General features: G+C 47.2%; 2 protein-coding genes across 2 annotated transcripts in view; both read right to left on the reverse strand.

The window, feature by feature from the left end:
- Window positions 1-21,327, reverse strand: part of POLD2 (DNA polymerase delta 2, accessory subunit) — a 26,579-nt gene extending 5,252 nt beyond the window's left edge. Inside the window, exons 1-9 of the mRNA XM_018567458.1 lie at window positions 21,259-21,327; window positions 19,089-19,317; window positions 16,027-16,148; window positions 11,619-11,742; window positions 9,727-9,841; window positions 5,671-5,869; window positions 3,995-4,075; window positions 3,669-3,826; window positions 2,647-2,774 (exon numbers count right to left, since the gene is read on the reverse strand). Coding sequence (XP_018422960.1) covers window positions 2,647-2,774; window positions 3,669-3,826; window positions 3,995-4,075; window positions 5,671-5,869; window positions 9,727-9,841; window positions 11,619-11,742; window positions 16,027-16,148; window positions 19,089-19,308 — 1,147 coding nt within the window. The 5' untranslated portion in view covers window positions 19,309-19,317; window positions 21,259-21,327. The remainder of the gene's footprint in view (window positions 1-2,646; window positions 2,775-3,668; window positions 3,827-3,994; window positions 4,076-5,670; window positions 5,870-9,726; window positions 9,842-11,618; window positions 11,743-16,026; window positions 16,149-19,088; window positions 19,318-21,258) is intronic.
- Window positions 21,328-25,008: 3,681 nt separating this feature from the next.
- MYL7 (myosin light chain 7) overlaps window positions 25,009-26,176 on the reverse strand; it is a 9,148-nt gene continuing 7,980 nt past the window's right edge. Inside the window, exon 7 of the mRNA XM_018567459.1 lies at window positions 25,009-25,170. Within this exon, the coding sequence (XP_018422961.1) occupies window positions 25,066-25,170 (105 nt within the window). The 3' untranslated portion in view covers window positions 25,009-25,065. The remainder of the gene's footprint in view (window positions 25,171-26,176) is intronic.

Here is a 26,176-nt window from a genome sequence, read left to right on the forward strand (position 1 = left end):
TTAAAGGAGAACTATGAGGTGAGTGCTTTTCACTCACCTCATAGTTCTAGCCGACCTGTGACAATGACACTGTCACAGGTCGACTCAGTAGATCGGGAGGTGAGCGAACACATACCGGCGTTCGCTCACCTCTCGATCTTGTCACAGCTCTCTGCCGTGACAGGGGAGGGGCTGGATCCCCCCCTCCCCGCCAGCGCTGACTGGTGGAACGGACGGGGCGGGTACAGCTGGCTCTGCCTCTAGATAGGCACAGCCAGCTGTCACTCACGCAGCTGGGCGGATCCCGGCACAATTGTCGGGATCCGCTTCAGCTGCGGCGTCTCAGTGTACCGCGAGCTACAGCTCGCGGTATACTGAGCCTAGGGTGACGGGAGGACGCTAGTTTGTGTCCTCCCGTTACCCTAAGGAGAACTATGGGGAAAAGCCTTAACCCCATAGCTCTCCTTTAAAAACAGATTTAAAACTAGAGGAAATGAAAAGTTCCAAACGAAAATGAAACCGAAATGAAAAAAATGTCGGGCCGAAACCAAAAATGTATTTTTTTCTAACCTTTTCAAATATTTTATTTGTATTAAATTTTTGCAAACTTTTTCATTTTTTAAACATTTTTTTTTTTTAAACTTTACTGTTGTGGGCTCTGGGGAAATATTGGGGGTCTAGACCCTTGGTTCTCAACTGGTAATCTCTTTTTCGGGAGCCCGTTATAAATCAACAGAAATCCCCTTTAACCTGTTGATCTACAAAAAATTCAGCAACCTCCCGACTTCCCATTTAATCGGACAAACTGCCTCCGCTGCTCTGAATTTCCAAGCAGCCCTGCCCAGTTCTCCATTACTGGAGTACAGAACACCTCCCCCTCGCCTCATCATATAAAAGGGTTGTTCTGTAGTCCACAAAGCAGAGCTGGGCTACGCTGACAACACTGGCTTTCAGCGCAGGACAGACACAGACCACACAGAAGTCTGGAGCTCACTGGATATCTGCCAGGAAAGGGAGGAACAAAGAAAGGCTTGGTCCAAAACATCTACTAGGTATGTATCCCAAAGGATGCTGTTTTTACTGGATATAAATGTATTACAATAAAACAATTGTATACAGATGATCCCCATTATAATTTAGACTTCTAACTGACAATGTGCTATAGAAAAAGCATGTAAAAAGTGTTATCTAATGCAGGGCCCAAAATTTCCAGTGGAAATTTGGGTCTCCAAGTACCGGTCCGCAGCCCAACTCAGGCCCGCGAGCTGGTACTGTGTGGCCCGCAGCCAGCTGACATGTCAGGCACACGGTCGCAGAACGCGTACCTGACTTGCGGGAGCAGCTCCACGGTCTGCATCTATGTCGGATTCAGACCGCAGAGCAGCTCCTGTCAGCTCTGGCTTCCTTCGGCCGGAGCTCTGACAGTTCTGAGCTCCGGCCGAAGGAAAAAGACGTGAACAGGTGAGGGGGCTGGGGAAGGGGTTGAGTGTATTATAATTTTGTTTGGGGGGGTATATTATTTTTTGTGTGTGTGGGGATTAATAAGGGGGGAGTGTATTATTTTATGTGTGGGGGGGTTATAAGGGAGAGTAATTTTTTGTGCGGGGGGGCTTATAAAGGGGGGAGTGTATTATTTTTTGTGTGCGGGGGGAATTTTATTATTATATTTGTGCGGGGGGGGTGTAACGTTGTTGAGCAGTGTATTATTAGCTGGCCGTACACCTTACAACCATCGCATGCGATTGGTTGTAAGGTCATTAAAATCTCGTACGATCTGCCCATCTTGGAGAGGCAGATTGTACTTGCGATCATCGCAAGCCCTACCACGCCATTGTTTTCTGCGTGCATGACTATGATATTCTATTAAAACCCATTGATTGCAGTAGAGGTAAATATTTGATTTATGGAGGTCTGCTTTATCTGCATAGTTATAAATAGTTAGGTAACATGGGATAATAATGGTGAAAAAAGTATTAGGTTCTGTGTTGATTGGCTTTTGTTAATTCAAACGGGTTTTGCATTTCGATACAAGCTTATAGGAATGTAAACTCCACTCGAAGCAAGTCAAATCGAGCAAGTCAAGTGTTGGACAAATGCCCCCGTCATTCATTTTTGAATGATCTCCGAAGCGCCTCAAACTGATATTAAGTTTGCAAAACGATGTCACCAGCACACCATTTGAGTGAGATCAACAAATGTCCTTTTATTAATGGATAACTGTCATTGCAGTACAAGCGCTTTCGGGGCTGCACAGGGTCCCCTTCATCAGACTCAGAATGACCGATATCGAACTCATGCTATCAACACAATCCCAAATAGTGATGGGCTTGGGCGTGTTCGCAGCTCCACGTGCCGAGCCCGCCAGGAAGCTGACAGCGCGCATTGCCAATCACAGGCACTGAGACATTTCCCGATCTCCGCGGCTGCGGACCGTGAACATGCCTCAGTACATGTGATTGGCGCTGCGCGCTGTCAGCAATCATTCGAGCCCATCACTAATCCCAAAGCCAATCGACAAAGGCCCTTACACCAGCCAGGTGGAACATTGTAGCAAGTAAGAGATACGAATCAATACTCTTACTGTCCAATGGACACATCTGGTTCCCAACTGTAAAGTGCCAGCAGTGTGTGTCCAGTACATAATATTAAAGATAGTGCCCTCCTTACCCAGTGTGTCTGGGGCAGTAGGACACAGGTGCCCTATTTGTAACGTCCACTCCAGGATCTCCAGGTAATCCTCCATGCTGCTGTACTTGAATATGTCGGTAATGTTTTGTCCGGAGGAACCCAGAAACCTGTGGAGATCATTATACAGGATTTTTATAGCTCCAACATTTTGTGCAGCCCTTTAGGGGAGACAGTACGGTTACAATACATTTCGCATAACCCTACGTCTTGAATTATCCAGAGCTGTGTCTCAATGGACAATAGAGAAATAGGACTTTGTTCTTACTGTAAAGTCCATTGAGGGACACAGCTCTGCAGATATCCGAGACGTAGGCAACATCATAACCCTAGGCCCCTACATCTCAGAATTCTTCAGAACTGTGTCCCTCAATGGACGATAGAGGAAACAGGATTTTGTTCTTACTGTAAAATCATTCCTGGTAGTCCATTGAGGGACACAGCTCTGAAGAATTCAGAGATCTAGGCAGTAGCATAACCCTAGGTCTCAGAATTCTTTAGAGCTGTGTCCCCCAATAGACGATAGAGAACACAGGATCTTGTTCTTAGCGTGAAATCCTTTTCTCGGAATACATTGGAGGAACACAGCTCTGAAGAACTCTCACATGTAGGGACGTAGGGTAATGCTGTAGCCTACGTCTCTGAATTCTTCAGAACTGTGTCCCTCAATGGAAGCCAGAGAAATAGGACTTTCTTCTTACTGTAAAATCATTCCCCGAAGTCCATTGAGGGACACAGCTCTAAAGAATTCAGAGACGTCGGCAGCAGCATACCCTAGGTCCCTACGTCTCAGAATTCTTCAGAGCGGTGTCCCTCAATGGACGATAGAGAAAACTGGATTTTGTTCTTAGCATAAAATCCCTTTCTCGGAGTCCATTGTGATGGGGAAGCTAGAGAGCAGGAGGTCTTGGGTAGTATTCTGAGATACGGTTGATCATAGTCATTAACATTCCCCCTCTCAGGTGTATTTAGCCTACCCAATATAGTAAAGGTGAGAGGAATACCTGACTCCATCAATGTCCGCTTCATACGGGTTGGTTACCAGCTGAAGGGTAGAGTACGGAGCTGCCTGAGGAAACATACAGCGGTGGAGGGGCTGCTGAGGCAGGACGTAGTTTGTTGGATCGAAGGCTCCAGGCATAACATCCACAAACATCGAGCCCTGAAGACAGGAAAAAGTCAACCAAGATTACACAGAACACACAATTCGAACACTATGGACCCACCACAAATTCATTGTTTCTCCAGTTTAGTTGATTAAATTTTTTTCCCCAGACAGTTCCTACTATTTGCACACAAAATACAACAAATTCAATTGAAAGAAGCTTACACTGAGCTGAAGGAGGATCTCATCCAGCATCTTCATGGCCTCCACACTGGCTACTTGAGTCTTCTTACTGAGATATTTGGCCTACAGAATGGAAAGAGGTCATACTCTAATGGTGACGTTCCTTTATTCGGGTAGCACTTGTAATGAAGGTTAAACCTCAGGCAAACAGAAAACATGCAGCTGAAGTAGGTATTTTTACCGGTTCCATGTAAAATATAAACTTTTCTTTTAGTAATCTGGATGAAATGGTGTATTTATACTATTAAGAAATACACATGAACTGATTTAAAGCTGAACTCCGTAGAAAACAAATACTCCTGCACTTGGGTTCCCTGTGCACTGCAAGGGGTAAATGCTATTTGATGCCTAGGATGCCAGTAAAAAGTAAATTTGCTTACCTATTTCTCGCTCTGTAGGCTCCCTCTGGCCTATAGACCACCCCCAGTAACCTCTACATCAGGAGTCTCAAAATAATTTCACTCGGGGGCCACTAAACAATTTTTTTTCCTCCCCTGAGGGCCGCTCACCAAATTTCATACTTCAAAATAAAATGTAACTATATCCGGTTTGGTACTATGGACCCCAATACACGCAAAATACGGCCCCATTCATATCTGTAAGTTTAGGTGCAATTAGGGATCCCTGCTTCAGGATCCCTGCAGCAGGAATCCCTAATCTGGTGTTTACAAGCAGCCGCTGTTACCCATTGAAGTTAATGATCAGGTGACAACCGCTGCATGTAAACGCCTGCACACCACATGTAATGGTATGTGTTATTACATGCGGTTAGAAAACACTCTCCTTCGATGCACAATTGATTGATTCCTAACCAAATGTAATCATAACACATCAATACATGGGGTGGGCAGGAATTTACATGCAGCTGCTGTCACCTGACCATTAACTTCAATGGGTGACAGCGGCTGCTTGTAAACGCCAGATTAGGGAATCCTGCTGCAGGAAAAAGCAAGTACATGACAGGAATCCCTAATTGCACCTAAAGATACAGGTGTGAATGGAGCCTAATACACTTATGGAACCACAGATCACTCAGCTCGCAGTCTTCTCCCTGCAGAGAGCAAGGACTCTGAAGCTGTCACACATTCGCTCTACTGATAGAGAGCTGAGTGATCACAAACCGCTGATCTCTTAGCCGTCGATCTTCTCCCAGCAGAGAGCTGTGACTGTCAGTCACCACTCCCTGCAGGCATTCTCCCCTTTCTGTTCCTCCAGGACTCACTGGAGGGACAGACAGGAGAGGGGGCAGGCACAGCTGGATCTGGCTCTAGAGAGACAGAGCCAGCTGTCAATCAGGTAGCGGGGTGGATCCTCACAATACTGTCGGGATCTTTCTCGGCTGCTGCTGTCAGCAGATAGCGGGCAATCGCTGGCATGCTGACTTTAGGTCACAGGAGGACATTAGCAAATGCACTCTTTTGACCCAAAAGAGGGCAAAAGCCAAAAAGAAGGTTTGCCTTTAGTTATCTTATATTGTAAAGCGCTGCGCAAACTGTTGGTGCTATATACATCCTGTATAATAATCATCATAATAATAATCTTTTAAAAATGTAAATACACCATTTAATCCAGTTATATAGTCATTCAAAAATATTAAACAATTCATAAAATATATTTTAATAATGAGTATTCCAAAGACAACTCTCATTATTTGGTACCTTGTTTAAGAAGTCTTTGTTCTGTGTGTTCTCGCTGAGCAGATTTCCAGCCAGTATGACGCGGGAGATCCGAGCTGCACAGCCCTGCTCCTCCTCTGCCCCGGCCTGTCCAGTCACCAAGTCTAAGAGCAGCTGCAAGCCCAACAAGCTGTCCCCGCTGGCTCCACCCAGCCCCAAGCCTGATGTTAGCAGCACATACCTGCAGAAAAGGGGACAAAGTCAGAATACTCTATAAAATCAGTGACAAACATGGCTCAGGGTGTAGATACTGGACCATGATAGAACTAGCAGAATGCACATTTGTGCCATGAAGTATGCCCATTTATAGGGGTTGCTCATACCTCAAGTGGGAGTCATAAGGCAGGCTTTATATTGAAAAGAGACATACTAAGGGACCGATTTATAAATCTTCCACCCAGCCATACGCCTTGTGAATACCGTTCGCAGGCCAGTCCTGACACTAGATGGAGCCAAGGAGCATAGGAAACCCCATGCTCCTCGGCTGCATCTAGTAGCAGGAAAGGCGTGCAAACGGCAATCACTCAGCATATTTGTGGCGGAAGATTATTAAATAGACCCTCTAGTCTCCTCCGCAATAAAGGAATTTGACTTATTTGTTCACAATCTGTTTGACAATGTGCACTGAGATACACATGTCCAGCTCCTTGTATAACCTCCATTTGCCAGGGTGCTGGGATGAATGATGGCGTCCATGAACTCCCTGAGGCAGACATCTTCTCCTGGTCCTCTTCCAGGTTCATCTTTGTGAGCCATGCCAGGATGACGAGGTGGTTGAGATGGTTGAACACCTTGAGCCCGGAAGACGACCAATCAGGCCCAGCGAGGAGCAAGGGACGCCATCTTTGGACAGGAGTTTAGTTCCGTATTAAACAGTTTCCTCGGGTTTAACGTGCCCCCCGCCCACAATGTGGGTTATTAATACAGAGAACTGAAGTCAGCGGAGGTACTTTACATCACCAGCAGCAGGATTTCTTCTAGATCTGTGCAGTAATCCCGTGAGAGACTTGGAGCTTCCTGTAACAAAGACCAGTCACTGCTGCTCTCTCTCCTTGTGCAGGGTGACCGGTCTTGTCTCTGCCCCCTCTTGTAACAAAGACCAGTCACTGCTGCTCTCTCTCCTTGTGCAGGGTGACCGGTCTTGTCTCTGCCCCCTCTTGTAACAAAGACCAGTCACTGCTGCTCTCTTTCCTTGTGCCTGGTCTTGTCTCCTCCCCTTCATGTAATAAAGATTGCTCACTGCTGCTCTCTCTCCTTGTGCAGGGTGACTGGACTTGTATCCGCCCCCTCCTGTAATAAAGACCGCTAACTGCTGCTCTTTCTCTTTGTGTAGGGTGACTGGTCTTGTATCCACCCCCTCATGTAATAAAGACCGGTCACTGCTGCTCTCTCTTCTTCTGCAGGGTGACTGGTCTTGTCTCCACCTCACCTGTAGTGGGTGGGGCCTGCTAGGTCCCTCCCACAGTTCTGCTCAGGTTATGTGCAGCACAGTGATGATGCCACTGCTACTCTTACAAGGTATTATCTGGGCTATTAACCACTTCAAGACCAGGTGTTTAGACCCCCTTCCTGGCCAGTCCATTTTTCAGTATTCAGCGCTGCGATACTTTGACTGACGTTTATTCCGTCATGCAACGCTGTACTGAAATGAATTTTATACCATTTTTTGGGGACAGATAGAGCTTTCTTTTGGTGGTATTTAATCACCACTACGGGTTTTATTTTTTATTATAATTAGGAAAAATTATTGAAAATTTTGAAAAAGAGAGAGCTCCTGGCCGGCCGTTTTTTTACTACGGCCGGCCCGGAGGTAGTTAAAGGCATTTGGTGCACACAAAGTGGAGTTATATCCTTTGTGCCTATTAAGGAATATGGTTAAAAGATTAGCAAGTTCAGCTTTAACCCCTTCGTGGCGGGAGACGTACACTGTACGTCCAGAACTTCCAAGTACTGAGGCCTCGAATCCCGCAGAGCAGCAGCCTCTCCAACGATTGCTGGAACTGATCAGAGAACGGCCCTGGTCCTCTACATCATATATACATGTGGATCTGATTACCCAACTGTCCGTTTGCAAATCCCACGTGAAAAAGCCGCTCTTTGTACTTTTCCAGAATGAACACGAGTTTATTCCTCCCTGAAATTAGGCAGAAATCCAAAACATTAAAGATACGTCAGACCCCGTGTTTATTCTGAAAGCTTAGCTCATCATCGTCTGCCCATTTGATGACATTAAAACACTGCAGGCTCCGAGGCATAAACAAGTTCCCATTTTGTTGGCAGGAATGATATCTGTATGGATAGAGTTATGGATCTCATCAGTGTGGTAACGATCGGCCATCATGACATTAGGTGCCAGAAGTCTGATAGAAAGGATGCTGGTTGGGGTGGCAATATGACAACTGCTACAGAAGTGTCATGTGCACATCAATGCAACAAATAGAAGCCATTCAATATGAGCGAGGGAAAAAACTTTACATATAGTTACATACACTGATCAACCATCACAGTCTGACCACTGAGAGCTTATTGATTGATATTGATTATCTGGGTACAATGGCGCCTGGAAGTGGGGGGATATATTACAATGGCACCTGGAAGTGGGGGGGATATATCACAATGGCACCTGGAAGTGGGGGGCTATATTACAATAACACCTGGAATTTGGGGGGATATATTACAATGGCACCTGGAATTGGGGGGGGGATATATTACAATGGCACCTGGAAGTGCCAGGTTGCGGATCGTGACCTGCCACCCGGCTCCCTGATTGCCTGGAAATCCGGCATTCTATTGAAAGAACACCGCCTTCACTTCCCGAAGCTTCTGACCAATCAGGAAGCCGGGCGGCGGGTCATGAAGTGCAGCCTCCCAGGTTCCTGATTGGTCATGAAGCCAGGCTGCCTAGCAACGAGTGAAGCCGGAAGTGCTGAGGCAGCATGAAGCCGGCTTCCTTTCCAATCAGGAAGCCAGGCGGTAAGTCATGAACCACCTCCCGACTTCCTGATTGGCTATTAAACTGGCTTCACATATTGCTAGGCAACCTGTCTTCCTGACCAATCAGGAAGCCAGGAGTCGGGTCATGATGTGCTGCCCGGCTTCCTAATTGGTTAGGAAGCCAGGCTGCATAGCAACAAGGGAAGCCAGCTTCCTAGCCAATCAGGAAGCTGGGAGGCGGGTCAGAACCCGCCGCCGGGCTTCTTCTTTGGAAAGGAAGCCGGCTCCATGCTCCCTCAGCACTGCTGGTCAGAGGGAGAACTCCCTCTGACCAGAAGTTCCAGTATCCTAGGTAAGTATCGGAGCATTTTGGCAAGTACGAGTACTCGGCGAAATACTCGGTATTGGCACCGATACCGATACTAGTATCGGTGCATTCCTAGTAATAGAATTTGTACCCGGAGTGCTGCTTTATGTGGCCAGACTTTACAATAAGGTCTCGTTCAGACAAGTGGCAAGGGGACGGTAGAAGCAGGCAGTTGCAATATGGCTGCATACTGAAGTGTTTAGTGAAAGGGGGTAGAGGAGGTCCACTTTAATGCGGTCAAATAGATGTTTGCGGTCTACTGAAGTGACAAAAAAAAGAAGATGCAGGATGGAAATGTATTCTCTAACAATGAGTGTATTCTTGTTCAATAAACTCCATTCATTCCAAAATTGAATGTAAGAAATCAAACGAAATCTCCAATAACATTCAAGTCGCTGATGGCAATATCGAATGTTCTGACCAGATGACGGTTGAATGACAATCTGCCAGTGTATGGCCGGCTTTATCCCATAAAATCCTCAGGACTTCTGAGGTAGAACGAAGAAAAAAGCCAGACAAATCAGACGCTGAGTCTCTACAACTCATTCCACGTGCCCGGCTCCGGCTGCAGAGCGAGTGAGGTTTCTGGGGCTTAGGAAACAGATACGTCTTTCTGTGAAACTTGCCTGTGTCAGCATGTGAAATGGGAGACAGCAGCCTGCCAGACGCCCACAACGATCAGCCTGGGGCTCCAAGTGAATCATATGATATGTGACTAATAACAGCGGGGGGCTTACCTGTCCTCACCCAATTCTGGCAGAGGAGACTGTGGGGGGAGCGAAGCCAAGCAGAAGTCTTCCACCATGAACTTCCCAGCATCACCCTCGGAACCGAGGACTGCAATGACAGCACCTGGGGGAGGAAGAGGACATACAATGAGGGGAATTGATCAAAACTGAAGCAGTTGCCCATGACAACCAATCAGCTTCTCTCTTCAGTTAGTTAAAGGAGAACTATGAGGCGAGTGCTTTCCACTCACCTCATAGTTCTAGCCGACCTGTGACAATGAGACTGTCACAGGTCGGCTCAGTAGATCGGGAGGTGAGCGAACACATACCGGCGTTCGCTCACCTCTCGATCTTGTCACAGCTCTCTGCCGTGACAGGGGAGGGGCTGGATCCCCCCCTCCCCGCTCCTCCAGCGCTGACTGGCGGATCGGACGGGGGAGGGGGCGGGTACAGCTGGCTCTGCCTCTAGATAGGCAGAGCCAGCTGTCACTCACGCAGCTGGGCGGATCCAGACATAATTGTCGGGATCCGCTTCAGCTGCGGCGTCTCAGTATACCGCAAGCTACAGCTCGCGGTATACTGAGCTTAGGGTGACGGGAGGACGCTAGTTTTTGTCCTCCCGTTACCCTAAGGAGAACTATGGGGAAAAGCCTTAACCCCATAGTTCTCCTTTAAGCTTTGAAAATGAAAGATAGAAGCTGATTGGTTGCCCTGGGATATCCTGTTTTAGGGTGACTCCTTTCCCTTGCAGGGTCCTGTGGAGTCACCCTTGTGTGTGCTAGTAAGCTGTGCGTGTGTCTCCACAATGACACATGATGAATAGATGTCTTGCTGCACTCCTTACCGCATAGAGATAACCTGATAGACAGATGGGTGCTTGCAGTGACCATGGATGGCACCGCAAATAAACTGAAGTGGTAGAAATGAGACCAGCATTCAGTGAGATAAGCAAAAGTCAATTTATTGCAGGAACATAGCCATTCAAAAACTAGCGCTTTCGGGTCCACACAGGGTCCCCTTCAACAGGCTTAGACTGTATTTATATGCAGACCACTCTAGGGAACGCCGACACGCGATGCTGAGCCTCCATGATTAAAAGAACTGAAATACAATTGATGAAAGGGGCGGGACCAGGGACAATCAGGCTGAGGGGAAAAGCTAAATAATGCTGGACGTCCTCCAGCCAGGAAATGAGGCGGGCTCTATCTGACTTGCTGCAGCTTCTAATGCACGCTGTGAGTAGCTCCCAGTGTGCAGTGACATCAGAGGAAGATGAGAGGAGCCGGTACGACTGTGCAAGACTGAAGGGAAGGCCGGAGGTCAGCTTTATGATCTAATGCTTGGAAAGGCCGGAGGTCAGATATAAGACTGAAGGGAAGGTCGGAGGTAAGCTTTATGATCTAATGCTTGCGAAGGCCGGAGGTCAGGTATAAGACTGAAGGGAAGGCCGGAGGTCAGCTTTATGATCTAATGCTTTGGAAGGCTGGAGGTCAGGTATAAGACTGAAGGGAGGGTCCGAGGTCAGCTTTATGATCTAATGCTTGCGAAGGCCGGAGGTCAGGTATAAGACTGAAGGGAAGGCCGGAGGTCAGCTTTATGATCTAATGCTTTGGAAGGCTGGAGGTCAGGTATAAGACTGAAGGGAGGGTCGGAGGTCAGCTTTATGATCTAATGCTTGGGAAGGTCGGAGGTCAGGTATAAGACTGAAGGGAAGGTTGGAGGTCAGCTTTATGATCTAATGCTTGGGAAGGCACATTAACCACAAAGGAAAATGTAACGTAAAAATTAGATTATAATATTATAGATACTGTAGAACTTTCCAGAACACAAAGTAGAATTGGGATAAAGAAGGTGTTAAAATGCCACAATCCTCAATAAAAAGGCTGATGAGCAATACCTACCTGTCACAAACGTCTGTACATCTGTGGCCCCCACCAGCTTAATCCTCTGCAGTTCATCCTCCAGTATGAGCTCATCTGAGTCACTGATATATTTGTGTCTGGGTGGCTGAGGCAGAAGATTGTGCTACAAAGATGAAAGGGAATCTGTTATGAGAACCAGCCAATCATTGGAAAATCCACATATCATGTCTGCAACTCGGGGACACCAAAAGGTATCTGTAATTAAAGTTTTGCCAAGCTCTACACCTGGGCTCATCCTTGAGATAAGCTTCACGTCTCTGGGATTTGTAGTCCAGAGCATTACAGTATCTCATCCACAGTGACTCCATACTGAGAAAGAATCATAGCTCGCCTCTGGTGCACGCCTTGCATTCAACAAGAGAACTTCCCTTCCAGCATTGAGAGGATCAAAAAAAGTGTAATAGCCGTTGTTCTATCAAAGTTGGTGACTATGTTGGAATGTGCGATTCCAACGTAATCCTGCCCACTTTGACAGCGGTGGAATGTGTGATCGGCTCACTGCGCATGTGCAGAAACAGCTGATAATAGTCATAAAATGTCATGGCCGGGTTGCCGCTACCGCACTTGCACGGCTATTGCGACCATGTTTAGCCCTGCTATGGACAAGTAGCAGGGCTGATTTATTTTTTTTGTAACTGAGCGGCAAGAGCAGCGGTCCCATGTGATCGTGGTTGAAAACACTGAGCTGTGCGTTCGCAAAAAAAAGGTACAGGTTCCTTTTTTTCAGCGATTGCCACGCAGATGTAACCCCATACATGCTGACGCAACCGCTGTATGCAACCACACATGATCGCGCATCCCGGGATTGCCCAAGTCTGCACCAACCCTAAAGGGTAAATTCACTTTCCCAAGTAATTTGGGAAAATAGAATTACCCGCACAAATCTCCCTCCCGCTATACTTACCTTTCGGCGAACGGTCCTTCCCAGTACGGGTGTACTATCTTTTCCATATATTCTGAATTTCGCTCGCAAATTGCAAGCACTCGTTGGTCAACGCAGTCACCTGACAGCACTGACCAATGAGAAGCGCCTCTTAGCACTGCTAAATACGGTTTTGGTTAAAATTATTTTTTTGTATCAGGACAAGTAGATTGTCATGCGGGACAAGTAGATTGTCATGCGGGACAAGTAGATTCGGCCCCCGCTTTAGTCCTTGGACAAGTCGTTTTTTCAAAAATTTCCACACCCCTGAGGATAATAATACAATTATTGGGGGTATTTTAATAATATTATTTATTTAATATATATTTAACTTTACTTCATAACATTATTAAAATACCTGCACCCAATTTTATCTTTTGCTACGTGTGCTCCAAGATGGAGACTCTCATAGGTTAGAGTTGGGACCACACTATATAGAGGTGCCTTGGCGCGGCTTTCACGCATTCTGCAGAAGACGTATCTAAACCTCTGTTTTTAATCTTAGCGGTGAGACAAGTTTTTTTGCATGCTGGCTGGTGAGTGTGCTGGGAAACCTTTTGCTGTTGTACTGTATAAAGCCCTTCCATGTGCACCTTGCTTGAAAGCTGGTTATGAGTTGATGAGTGAGTTTGCCATTTGTTTTGCTAAACTTTGCAAAATGACACGTGTGTCTTATTGTATACCTGTGTATGGCACAATCACCCAAGGAAGGGGGGCATTCCAGTTGGCAACCTTACTATTGAAAATGCTGTAAAGAATCTACCTGTATCTTATGCAGGAGAACAGCCTAGGTCTGCCATTCTCAACCAGGTTTCCTCTAGCGGTTGTGTGGGGTCCCATGAGCAGCTGCTGCTGATTAACCTCCTGCTGGATGGTGCCTGGCTAGTTCCAGGAACAACCACTATTGCAAAGGTCATTCTTCCCACTGGACTCCAATATAAGGGGCATTATCTCCACTGGCCAACAAAGAGAATTCTTCTAACTGGACACATCTGTAAGGGTCACTCTTCTTACTGGCCACCAATGTAAAGAAAATTCTTCCTTCTGACCACCAATATAAGGAGTATTCCTCCCACTGGACACCAGTGTATGTGGCATTCATCCAACTGGCCACCAATGTAAGAGGCACTATTCACACTGGCCACCAATGTATGGGACATTTTTCCCACTGGACCCCTACACGCAGCCCTGGTGAGAAACTGCACTAAAAACATTAAGTCTGTATTGTTTTAGAAAAAATGTCATATGTCCCTTTAAGAAAAAGTATCGGTAATTGGTATCGGCGAGTACCTGAGGGAAAGTACTTGTACTTGGTCTTCAAAAAGTGGTATCGGACATCCCTAGTTAGAAGGCCGAGGGACATAGCATACCATCGCTGGAACGGAGAAGACAGGCAGGAGGAAGCGCTGTCACACCTGGCCGGCTCCATGGATCGGGTGAGTATAACTTTGTTATTTTCCTCCCTAGACACAAACAAGTAGTTAACCCTTACAGGGCGGAGGTAGCCCCACTGCAAGGGTTAATAATAGCTTTCCACGGAGTACTTCTTTATAGAAAAAATTCAGTTTGCTATATGAATGGGAACATGCAACAAATAGAAAGCAGGCGGTATCCCAGTTTGGCTCAAGAAGAAGAAATACACCAAGTCTTGCAGAAAATCTGTTATACAGATCAGCACCGCTTGTGACTTTACAAAGAAGAAAAACAAATTCATGTGTTTTCAGAGCTTAATCAAATAGAATATTCTAACCACTCCGCAGGAATGTCTACTTATTTTTACAAATAGTCAGAGAGAAGAAGTAGATGCTTTTCATTAAGTCCTTGGAACATTGTGTGCTCTATGTTAGGAGAACCGTGACTGCCACCCTCTGGAGGAACAAGGAATTGCAAGACAACAGACGCAAGAGGCAGCCTATACCCGGCCTGTAGCATCGTTCATAAGAAAGCATGTCTGGGGACCAATGACATTACTGAGCCGCAGAGCTCATTTGTGCTCATCTATCATTCCTGTTACAGGATTTTAAGTAGGGATGCACCGATACCGGTATCGAGTACCGATATTTTTTTTCCGGTACACGCCGAATACCGGTACCGGTAGTCCCATTCATGAAGCCAGGCGGCGTGTAATGACTCGCCACCTGGCTTCCCGATTAATAGGGAAGCCGTCCCCATGCTTCTCATCACAATGTGACGACAAAGCTTGGAGCCGGCTTTCTGGCCAATCAGGAAGCCAGGCGCCGTGTAATGAGGCGACACCCTGCTTCCTGATTGGCCGGGAAGCCGGCTCCATGGTCCCTCGTCATGAGGGAGCATGAAGCTAGCTTCCCCGGCCAATCAGGAAGCCTGGCACCGCATCATTACATGCTCCCCGATTGGCCGGGAAGCCGACTCCATGCTATCTCGTCACTAGTGAAGAGGGAACATGGAGCCGGCTTCCGGGCCAATCAGGAAGCCGGGCAGCATGTAGTGACTCGCTGCCCGGCTTCCTGATACAGGAAGTATCGAGCTAGGCATCGGAGCATTTGGAGAGTACGAGTACTCGCCCAAATACTCTGCATCAATACTAGTATCGGTATATCCCTAATTTTAAGGATTTGCTTTAACAACCATTAAAGCTTCACCAGATTTTGTACAGGTCTCATTTGAATCACCAAACCTGGAACTTGCATTTGTGTTCCACACTTCAATTTCTGCCGCCAAATAATTTGGCTGCACTCAGAAAAGTCGGCATCTAAGCAGTCATACATAACAATGCCAGCAGGTTCCAGTATTTTCAGGTACCTGGCCGAATGTAGGAAAGCCCTCCTGCACAAGACCTATAAAGCCACAATTCATTGCATGTAAGAGGATATTATCATGACCTCCCATAAACAGGGCAGTGACCAGGCACAGTCCTGCATTATGGCACGACACATGTAACTGTTATAAGCAACACTCATGAGGTGCTCCATGCAAACTGGTCCAATTGGATAAAAATTCTGTACATGGATTCGGAGTTATGTTCTCCCTGTGCCTGTGTGTGTTTCCTCCAGATACTCCGTATTCCTCCCAAATACATACTGCCAGGGTAACGTCTCCTGTCTAAACTGACCCTTGTATGTGACATAGGGAGCATAGATTGTAAGCTCCTTGAAGGCAGGGACGGATGTGAATGTGCACTATGTAAAGCGCGGTGTAATCTATCGGCGCTGTATAAATACCTGTAATAAATAAATAAATAAAAACTGGTAACTTTCTTTTCTATAACCTTCGGACAATTCTCTACTGTTCACTTAGGTTTTACGTATGTAACTATATATCTATATATGAAATAGCAGCCGTTCCACCTATCCCTCCATTCTGTAAAGTACTGCACAAACTATTGGCACTATATTAATCCTGTATAATAATAATATAACAAAGGATGCATGCGTTTTGCCTTTTTAACAATAGGAAGCATTGTATGTGGTGGGAGAAGACTTGTACCTCCTCACTGATCTCCCTCAGAATTGATGGCTGGAGTTCCATAGATTTAAACAGCGTCCCCACCACGCAGCACCTCTCCGCTCCCTGCAACTCGCACAACTTCCGCACGGTGATGTCCTCTCCTGCAAGCAAAAACGCAGACACGGGGTGATTACACAGTAGGGATGCACCGATACCAGTATCGATAGCGAGTATTTGGGCGAGTACTCGTACTAGCCCAATTGCTCCGATACCTTCCCAGATACGGGAACTTCCGGTCATAGGGAGATTTGCTCTGACCAGCAGTGCCACGAGGGAACAAGGAGCCAGCTTCCCGGCGAATAAGCAAGCCGGGCCGCCGGTAATGACTGGCAGCCCGGCTTCCTAAATGGTCGGGAAGCCAGCTCAATGCGGATTGGCTGGGAAGCCGGCTACCCGGCCAAACAACATGGAGCTGGCTTCCCGGCCAATCAGAAAGCCGGGCAGCAGGTGATAACTCGCCTCCCTGATTGGCTTGGAAGCCGGCTTTCTGGCCAATCATCATTGAGCAGGCCAAACTGCATGGAGCCGGCTTCCGGACCAATCATAAAGCCGGGCAGCAGGTGATGACCCGCCTCCCTGATTGACCGGGAAGCCGGCTCCATGCTGAATGGCTTGGAAGCCGGTTTTCTGGCCAATCATCATCGAGCCAGGCCAAACTGCATGGAGCTGGCTTCCCGGCCTATCAGGAAACTGGGAGGCGGGTCCATGCTCATTGGCTGAGAAAGCCGGCTTCCCGTCCAATCAGCATGGAGCCGGCTTCCTGGGCAATCAAGAAGCTGGGCGCAGGTAATGACACACTGCAAGGCTTCCTGATTGCCGGGGAAGCCAGCTCCATGCTACCGAAAGCACCGGAATTGGCGAGTACCAAAAGATAAATATCGGTACTCGTACTCGATAACGAAAAACCGGTATCGGTGCATCCCTATTACACAGCATTGGTTACAGGCTGCAACCAGAAATATGATTGCATGTAAATAACAAGGGTCTAATGTTCTTTAAAAAAAAAAAGAACACCGGGCACATTAAAAAAAAAAATACCCTCTCAGCGGGGCTACCCCCACACTGCAAGGGTTAATTGCCTCTTTGGGTCTAGTGGATGTAATAAAGCAGAATTACTCCTACCGGCTCCCTCCAGGCTGCTAGACCAATCCCTGCAGCCTCTTCTCCCCTGCCTTCCAGCGGTCTAAGAACCACCATCATGTCTTACTTAGGCCCATTGACTTGCATTAGACATGCGGATGCAGAGGGACATTCCATAGCCAGAATGAGGGGAGAGAGGTGAGTGCTGACTGACGTAGGAATCAGGATCAGAATACATTTTCAAGGAATAGTCTTTAAAGGATACTTTCATTACATGCACACTGAGCACAGGGAGAGGCTTGATCCGCACCGCCGCCATTTTGAGAATGCCTTGTTTCTGGGTTGTTTTGTCTTCAATTAACACAAGGCGATCTGTGATTGGACAAGGGGGAGAGGAGGGGCAGATGATGTCACAATCTGTACCTTATCCAAATCAGAGAATGCCTTTTATTCATCGAAAAAGAATACAAGGCATTCTCTAAATGGTGGAGGTGCCCAGCAAGTGACTTCCTGTGCTCAGTGTGCAGACAGGAAGCTGCTGGAGCCGCAACTGGAACAGATCAGCTATTATTCTATGAAGTGCTGACTACTACAGTGATTTTCAGAATCCCCGGCGGCCCTCAAAGATCAGTGCTTGATCCTAGAATCCCCAGCGGCCAGCACAGTGCTTGATCCTAACAGAAATCCAGTGAGCTTATACTTTTCTGTAGTGAGCTCTGCTGAACTGAAATCCCAAGCAGTATTATTGACTCTGCCCTGTGGACTACAAAACACCCCTCCCCCCACATGTTATAGAGAGCAGGAGGTGTTCCATAGTCCAAATACTTCCTGGGTGACAACACTGCTCCTCCATAAAGTAGAGAGTGAGCTGTTCCTAGGACAGGAAGCGTGTTATTGGCACGTTCAACTGGTAAACATAAAAGGTAAAAAAAAAAGAAAACTAATGCAGCCACCAACCAATGCAAGAACTACAAGAAAAAAAGAATCAAAACCAAAGACTAGCCCTGCACTTCAAGGGTTAAGTGCTCAAATAAAAGAGGATATACTCGCCTGATCCTTGGTCCTCCGGTGGTCAGCGCTCACCCCCCTCCGCTCCTGATGTTGGAATCCCCCAAGCGTCCTCACGTCTAATGCAAGTCAATGGACCTACATAAGATAACGTCAGTGGTCCTTGGACTGCCGTTGTTCTTTCAAAGATTGTGACTGGGTTGGAATGTGTGACCGGTCACGTGGTCACACATTTTAACGTAATACCGCCCAGATTTTCAGTGTTGGAATATGTGACCGGCAAAAGGTGAAGAATTCCAAGGCTTTGTCAGCTGTTCCAGGGCAGATCGGCATCGCAGATCGTATGTGCAGGAGAACCGACCTGCCCTGAAACAGCTGATCGGCCCTGAAATGTCACTTCTATCCGACTGTGACTGCGATCTCACATTCCACAAAGTCGGATAGAAGTGACATTTCAGGGCCGATCAGCTGTTTCAGGGCAGGTCAGTTCCCCTGCATATACCATCTTTGATGCCGATCTGCCCTGGAACAGATGACAAAGCCTTGGAATTCTTCACCTTTTGCCGGTCACAAATTCCACTGCCGAAAGAGTGGGCGGAATTACGTTAAGATGTGTGACCACGTCACCGGTCACACATTCTAACGCAGTCACAACGTTTGATAGAACACCGGGGCCCGGAGGGGAAGAAGGCTGCAGGGACTGATCTGGCAGCCCAGCGGGGCCGAGCGTCAGGTGAGTATATCTGCTTTACTTGAATGCCCTAGATAAAAGGATCACTTGACCCTTCTAATGTAGGGGTAGCCACACTACAAGGGTAAGTTGTTGATTTTCCCCGGAGTTCTGGAAAGCTGCAGTATGTTACAGCTTTGTTCTTGGGTTGATATACGTGTTAATAATCAGGTCATCTCCAGCTCATTCTTGTGTATTAACAAACTAAATGCAGCAAGCTCACCCCACTTCTTCTTGGCACGTTCTACAAGGAGCGGCCTCATCTGTAACAGTCGTGTGGCATAGATGTGGGCATACTGGCGAGTGAAGCTGCGTTCTCCCAGACGATAGCTTTCTGAGCGGTTGGCATAGTGCGCATTGGAGACTCTGGTGAAGGTGGAGGAGACCTCAGATGGTGGTGTCAGGAGGCCAGGGCCCTGCCCGACTGATAAATCCGTGAACATGGTGCCAACCTGCAGAATAAAAAGGCATAACAGGGGGACAATATTAGTACAGCGGTCAGGATTTGTAATGCTTCCCTGGAACATGGTACTGTAATAGGAGACCGGCGCCAAACCTAACAATACAAATATGCTGGACCACAAGGCGGTGGTTCTTATAGGTATCACCTCTGTGAGGCAAGTGTTGGAATTGGTAGTCTTATGCTGCAAGGTACCCCTTCTTGTAGGTGGTGTAGAGACCCAGGACTTCCTTCTTGGCCAGGTATTTTTTGCTTTTCACCTTAAAAGGAGAACTATGGGGTTAAGGCTTTTCCCCATAGTTCTCCTTAGGGTAACAGGAGGACACAAACTAGCGTCCTCCCGTCACCCTAGGCTCAGTATATCGCGAGCTGCCGGGATCCGTCCAGCTGCGTGAGTGACAGCTGGCTCTGCCTATCTAGAGGCAGAGCCAGCTGTACCCGCTCCCTCCCCCGTCCGTTCCGCCAGTCAGCGCTGGCGGATCGGAGCAGGGAGGGAGGAATCCAGCCCCTCAGGATCAAGAGGTGAGCGAACGCCGGTATGTGTTCGCTCACCTCCCGATCTACTGAGCCGACCTGTGACAGTCTCATTGTCACAGGTCGGCTAGAACTATGAGGTGAGTGAAAAGCACTAACCTCATAGTTCTCCTTTAACCTGAGTATTGTTTTCTCATCGCTCTGTCTGCCTCCAGTGCACCAGGAGGAAATTTCCCTCCATTGTCTGGATGTAGTTCGGTCGGGGACGAGTATATTTCAGGAGGACCGATTCCTTTTGTATTCTGGATGGACCCAGTAAGGGTGACTCAAGTAGTAGAAGGGTGTTCATCTCTAGGTGACTCAAGTAGACCATCATCCAAACTTATGGTTTTAAGTAGGGATGCAGCGATGCCCAAACTTCCGGTATCAGGAAGTCGGGCAGGGAGTCATTACACGCTGCCCAGCTTCCAGATTGGCAGAGAAGCCGGCTCCATGCTCCCTCGTCACTTGGTGACAAGGGAGCATGGGTCCGGCTTAGACCAGCTTCCTGATTGGCCGGGAAGCCGGCTCCATGCTCCCTCGTCACTTGGTGTCAAGGGAGCATGGATCCGGCCAATCAGGAAGCCGGGCAGCGTGCAATGACTCGCTGCCCGGCTTCTTGATTGGTCAGGAAGATGGCCAATGAGGAAGCCAGACAGCGAGTCATTACACGCCACCCGACTTCTTGATTGGCCAGAAAGCCGGCTTCATGCTCCCTCGTCACACGCATGCTTGGACTTGTGTTCCTCTGGGGACCACAAGTATACTAGGGCAGGTGACAATCCCAGTATACTTGTGAGCTTTGGGTCACGTGAGGACGCTAGTTTGTGTCCTCCCGTGACCCTTAGGAGAACTATGGGGGAAAACACTGACCCCATAGTTCTCCTTTAAAGCACAGCTGGAGGGCCAGAGTTGCCCACCCTTGTATAAGAGCAAACAACTAAAATATGAGACGACATCAAACACTGTGATAATACCCAGAAATACGCTGAGGGGAATTTATTAAAACTGGAGCAGTTGTCAATAACAACCATACAGCTTATCTTTCATTTTCAAAGCTTAAACTGAACAAACTGAAGAAAGAAGCTGATTGGTTGCCATGGGCAACTGATAGTTTTCATAAACCCCCATCAATTTAAATTTACTTCTTCCCATTTAATAAAACAATGTTCATAACCCACTAAAAGCTGTCACTGAAACAGGTGATATCTACTAATAATGGATCAGACATTTCATATTCTTCTCCATAGAGCAAGAAGGACATTCCGCACCATGTAGTTCCCCCAGCATGTTCCTGATGGAGGGAAAGAAATGAACGAGTGCACCGATATGACCATACATCATAATAACCCGTATCAGAGCTATTCCCTCCTCCTCCTCCTCCTCCTCCTCCTCCTTGTTACCAGCCCGCAATTCTCACCCCCGATCAGCTCCCGCCACCACGGCTCCTCTTTCAGCTGTCCTGCCGCGAGCTGTCGCCGTGACGTCATCACCGAGGGACGTGGCTGGCGAGCTGCCATATTGAGAAGGGCAAAGAAGTGTCTCTGGCTCAGTGGGCCGTGAGGCGGAGGGTGTGACGTCATGGGCTCTGTGGAACTTTGAAGAAGGTTTGTGATAAAGCTATAAATAAATGCATTTACAGAGGAGCTTCACTCTAGTCCGTAAAAAATGTAAAAAAAAAGGCTAAAATGTTAATATATGTAAAATAAAATTTAAAAAACTTTCCACAAAGTGGAATGTTGCCTCAGGTTAAACTTTCCAAAGGGCCTCTTTTGTCCCTCAGGCACCAGCTTGCACTAAAGGGGGTGATCAAGTCGCTTCCATGTTCTATATCACCGGTAGAATTTTGTTCGAAAAATTAGTTTGCAATTCTAGATTTTTTGGAATGAAGGAAATTCTAGCAGCGAATGTGGTTTTCATTCAGGGAAACGCCATTCATTTCCAAAATCGAATGTTAAACTCAAAGGAGGTTTCAAATGATGTTCGTCAAGTCTCTGAAGACATCATCAAATGTTCTGACAATTGTTTTGCATGAACGTTCATATGAAAATCTACCAGTGTATGGCCAGCTTATGAGCACACCCAGCGCTCTGGCCATGGCATCACATTGTTTACCCTTTGCCGGCGCCATGGAAACAATATGACTCCCAGGCTAGATCGTTTGGTGTGCATGAGCGGGGTTGGTGGCTCATGCAAACCCAGCACTATATGGGCCCATTCACACCATGTCCGGACCAGACTTAGCAACCTGAGACGCTCTAGCAGGGATCATTGCAGGGAGGGGCCATCTGTCAACTGCTGTTTTTTTTTTGTTTTTTTCTCTCCGACTGACAGCGGCCCCGATGTCAGAAAAAGGTTTACTCTGCTAGATCGAGCAGAGTAAACCTTTCCAGGAGAAAATGTCTCTCTCCCGGGCAGCCGGGAGCTGCTATCTAATAGCAGGCGGCTCCTGGAACGTCCGGGAGAGTTGGGAATTTCTGTTTTTATTACCAATTCATTAAAGAAAAAGTCCAACCTACCTTTTTTAGTTGCTTGTCCCCACCAGGGGACAAAGTGTATGTAGTACTTTGTCCAGTATTTTTAGGTGGTGTATAGACTGAGCTAATGTGGTGGACAGTGTGCCCCCCACCGCTTTTATGACTACGCAGCTAACAAGGAGACAAATACCTGATGAGCCTTGATTGACAGCGCTTATCTCTGGCTCCATGCAAGCCCCATCACTAGGAATGCAGGGAGGGGGTGTATCAGATGTTCCACCCCCTCTTTGTCTCAGATGGATCAGCCACCCAGTGCTCCAATGTCACTAGGAATGCAGGGGGAGATGACGAGTCAGGTAGGTGGGCAGTGAGTTCCCCTGTCCCCCGTATAAATAGACCTAGCTTCACATTGACTTGTTAGCAGCAGTTCCCCTGTCCCACCCACTCTTTGCCAGCTGGACAAGCCACTCGGCAATCCAACACCATTGGTTGCTAGGATGCAGGCATCCGGACCACACAGCATCATGCGTTTCCATGGTATGGCAAGCACAGCCACCAGCACCATAACGTTATGTGGCCAAGCCACCTGCATCATGGTAACCAATGATGGTGGAATCCTCTCAATCATGGAGGCTCAGCGTTACACAAGGTTGTTATCTAAGGTGGTCTGCATGCAAATGTAGCCTGTTTAGGAACTCCTACTCCTTTAGACTGACATCCACCGATCAAGACAATTTAATATTAATACAGTATATATTTTTCAAAGAGACAGCCCGACTGCATGCATCGGGGTTGAGGGCTTTAGGGCCCGTTCACACCATTTGCAGTGCGTTCCGGCCCAATTCTGACCAGAACGCACTGCCACGCATTGCGGCCGGCTCACTTTTTAGCAGGACAGGAGGGGGCGTGACGGTCCATTAAAGTGAATGGCGCCGTAGCCATGCCCTCCGGCCACAATGCGATCACCTGTACGGGATCGCAAGACACATTGTGCCTGCGGTCCAGTGCGGTGCGATCAAAATAGTGCTTGCAGCATTTTGATTGCACCGGACCGCAGGCACAATGTTCCTTGCGATCCCGTGCGGGCGATCGCATTGCGGCTGGAGGGCGTGGCTACGGTGCCATTCACTTCAATGGCCTGCCACGCCCCCTCCTGCCCCACTAAAAAGTGAGCCGGCCGCAATTCGAGGCAGTGGGTTCTGGCCAGAGCGCACTGCAACTGGTGTGAACAGATGTGAACGGGCCCGAGAACTAAGGAAGGGTGCTGTGATGTTTTCAGGAAGCTTTGTACAACATCCCTATTGGCCCCTCCCACCAGCCATGATCTGCCTGTATTGAATAGAGATGCAATCACTGGGTCTAATATAAAGTATGTAATGAAAACGGAAAGATTTGATTTCATGCTGATCAGGGGGGAGAAACCAGAGAAGGCAAAATATAAGTACACTAAACTTCAGCTTGAAAGGCCTAGAATAACCTGGATGGAGATGGGTGATAGCTGTCTTGCTTTTTCCTTGTCACGTTACAGGAAACCTACAGCGAGAAAATTCAGAGGTTGACAGTGATGAAAATGTTAGCTGGCTGAGTGTCTCTGGCCTCAGGACCTTCTTAGACACTGACCCGGAAAAGACATGCAGCTGGTAAAGTCAGGGGAAAGTCAGATCTCTGCATATCTGTCCTGTATCTGTGTTTCAGAAAGCATTGAATCCTTAGGATCAGCATGACGGCCTTACAGTTAGCATTTTTAAAAGTAGATTTGAGCAGTGGCAGCCTATATAATTTGTCAGGACAGGTTTCCTTTAAAGGAGAACTATGGGGAGAGTGAAATGCACTCATTCCCATAGTTAAAGCCGACGTGGGACACTGCAGCTGTCACACATCAGCCTTATTGATCAAGAACTGAGGGATCACAAACCTTTGATTGCTCAGTTCATGATCTTCTCGCTGCAGAGAAAGGTGGCTGTCAGTCATCACTCCCTGCAGGGATTTCCCCCTCCCTCTCTATTCCTCCAGCTCTCATTGGAGGGACAGACAGGGGAGGGGGCGGGCACAGCTGGCTCTAGAGAGGCAGAGCTAGCTGTCAATCAGGCAGCATGGTGAATCCCGACAATAGTGTCTGTATCTTTCCCTGCTGCAGTTCGGCACTACGCTGTCAGCAAATAGCGGGCAATAGCCCACTATATGCTGACTTTGGGTCACAGGAGTACATTAGTAGAACAGGAAAAAACATATAAACAGCGCTCTCGGATGGGCAACAAATTAGCTTAGAGGTGTGTGTGCAGCCCTGGAAAACAGGAGGAGAACCTGTGGATTGTAAATATTCAAAAAACCAAGAAAGGAGAGGAGTACATTAGTAAAAGTCCTCCTGTGACCCAAAAGAGAACTAATGCCAAAAAAGTTTTGGCCATAGTTTTCTTTTAGGCTGAAGTTTTTTACTGACCCGGGAACCCCATTCCTAAGACAAACATTTCAGGGCCTATAATTATTATTATTGGACTTTTCCCATCATCTTGACCATTTCTGTCAGTTCATACACATGATTCACACACACGATTTCCAGTTGTGGAATTACTATATAATATTTGTTCTCACAAACTGTTATTACTATGTTCATAAATTAGAATTTTCCATAATACAGTTGGGTGACAATAACTAATAAAGCTTATTTAAAAATGAAAAAGACAACAGGAGAATGTAGAAAATAAACATTTTATTGAGGATAAAATTGCCCAATCATATTTAGGGGACGTTCAGGATTCCTCCTTCTCGTCTCCATGTGTGATGATGTAACACAGTGACTTGTAGTCGATATTCCCAGCCACATCAATGGGGGTCACGGCAAACATCTGTTCTACCTAAAAAAAGGCATAAACTGTTATAATTCCATAGTACATCGGCTCTGGAGACGTACTTGTAAAAAGGAAGGGAGGAGGAAAGGATGGGGGATGTTAGGTTTTATGTCAGAATGGAAGGAATAAGGAATGTTCACAGAGTTCTCCAAGAGATGAATATATACTATTCTCAGTCAAAGGCATAGCACACATAGAAACCATATGCCAGCTATGAATGATGTCATATGCTGACTTCATAGGGAATTGGCATGAGACCCTTGCTGGAATTCCTAGCACAGCCACACATTATGGAGACTCACTGGCACAGGGGGTGGTAGGGTTGGAGGGGAGTAGGAAGAGTAGAGATGGCCATACACTGTTAGATCTAATGGATTCCATCAAAAGCGTAGATGCCTATTGTATTCTGACAGCGGCACACCCACCAGAAGCTGATGGCTGCTGTCACTGCTTGGCTGAGAATTTTATTCCTGGCTCCTTTGATTGTCTGATCGAATGTTGGATAGAAGGCTGTCGACATGGCCACCCACTGAGCACATTTTGGCCAATTCATCAACAACCGTCCCAAATGTGCACATTGTATGGCCATCCTAAAGCCCCATTGTCATGTTTGTCAGCTCATAGCCAAACACACAACTGAAATATCAGTAGGCTGACCCTTTCCTAAAAGTATATAGGAATTCTGAGAATTTGAGCTAGTTTTAGGGGTTGTATCAATGGGCAATTACACCCTTGAGGTGCATTCTGTCTGCATGTGAGATCTCCTCCGAGATCATTTACAGGGTTATTCACAAAAGGGTGAAGAGTTTGAAGAAGGCAGGATAAGTGAACAATCTAGGCCCATCACTAGGATCCCCCGTCACATCAGAAGCCCCTTTCACATTAGAACCACCTCTGTTCACATCAGAGTCCCACTCTTTCACACCAGAGTCCCCTTCACATCACAAGCCCACCTTCACATAAGGAGCCCTACTTTGACATCAGGAGCTTCTTTTTTCCATAAAATCACAGC

The sequence above is a fragment of the Nanorana parkeri genome, unplaced genomic scaffold, assembly GCF_000935625.1.
Source record: "Nanorana parkeri isolate BGI_ZX_2015 unplaced genomic scaffold, ASM93562v1 scaffold1052, whole genome shotgun sequence".
Lineage (NCBI taxonomy): Eukaryota > Metazoa > Chordata > Amphibia > Anura > Dicroglossidae > Nanorana > Nanorana parkeri.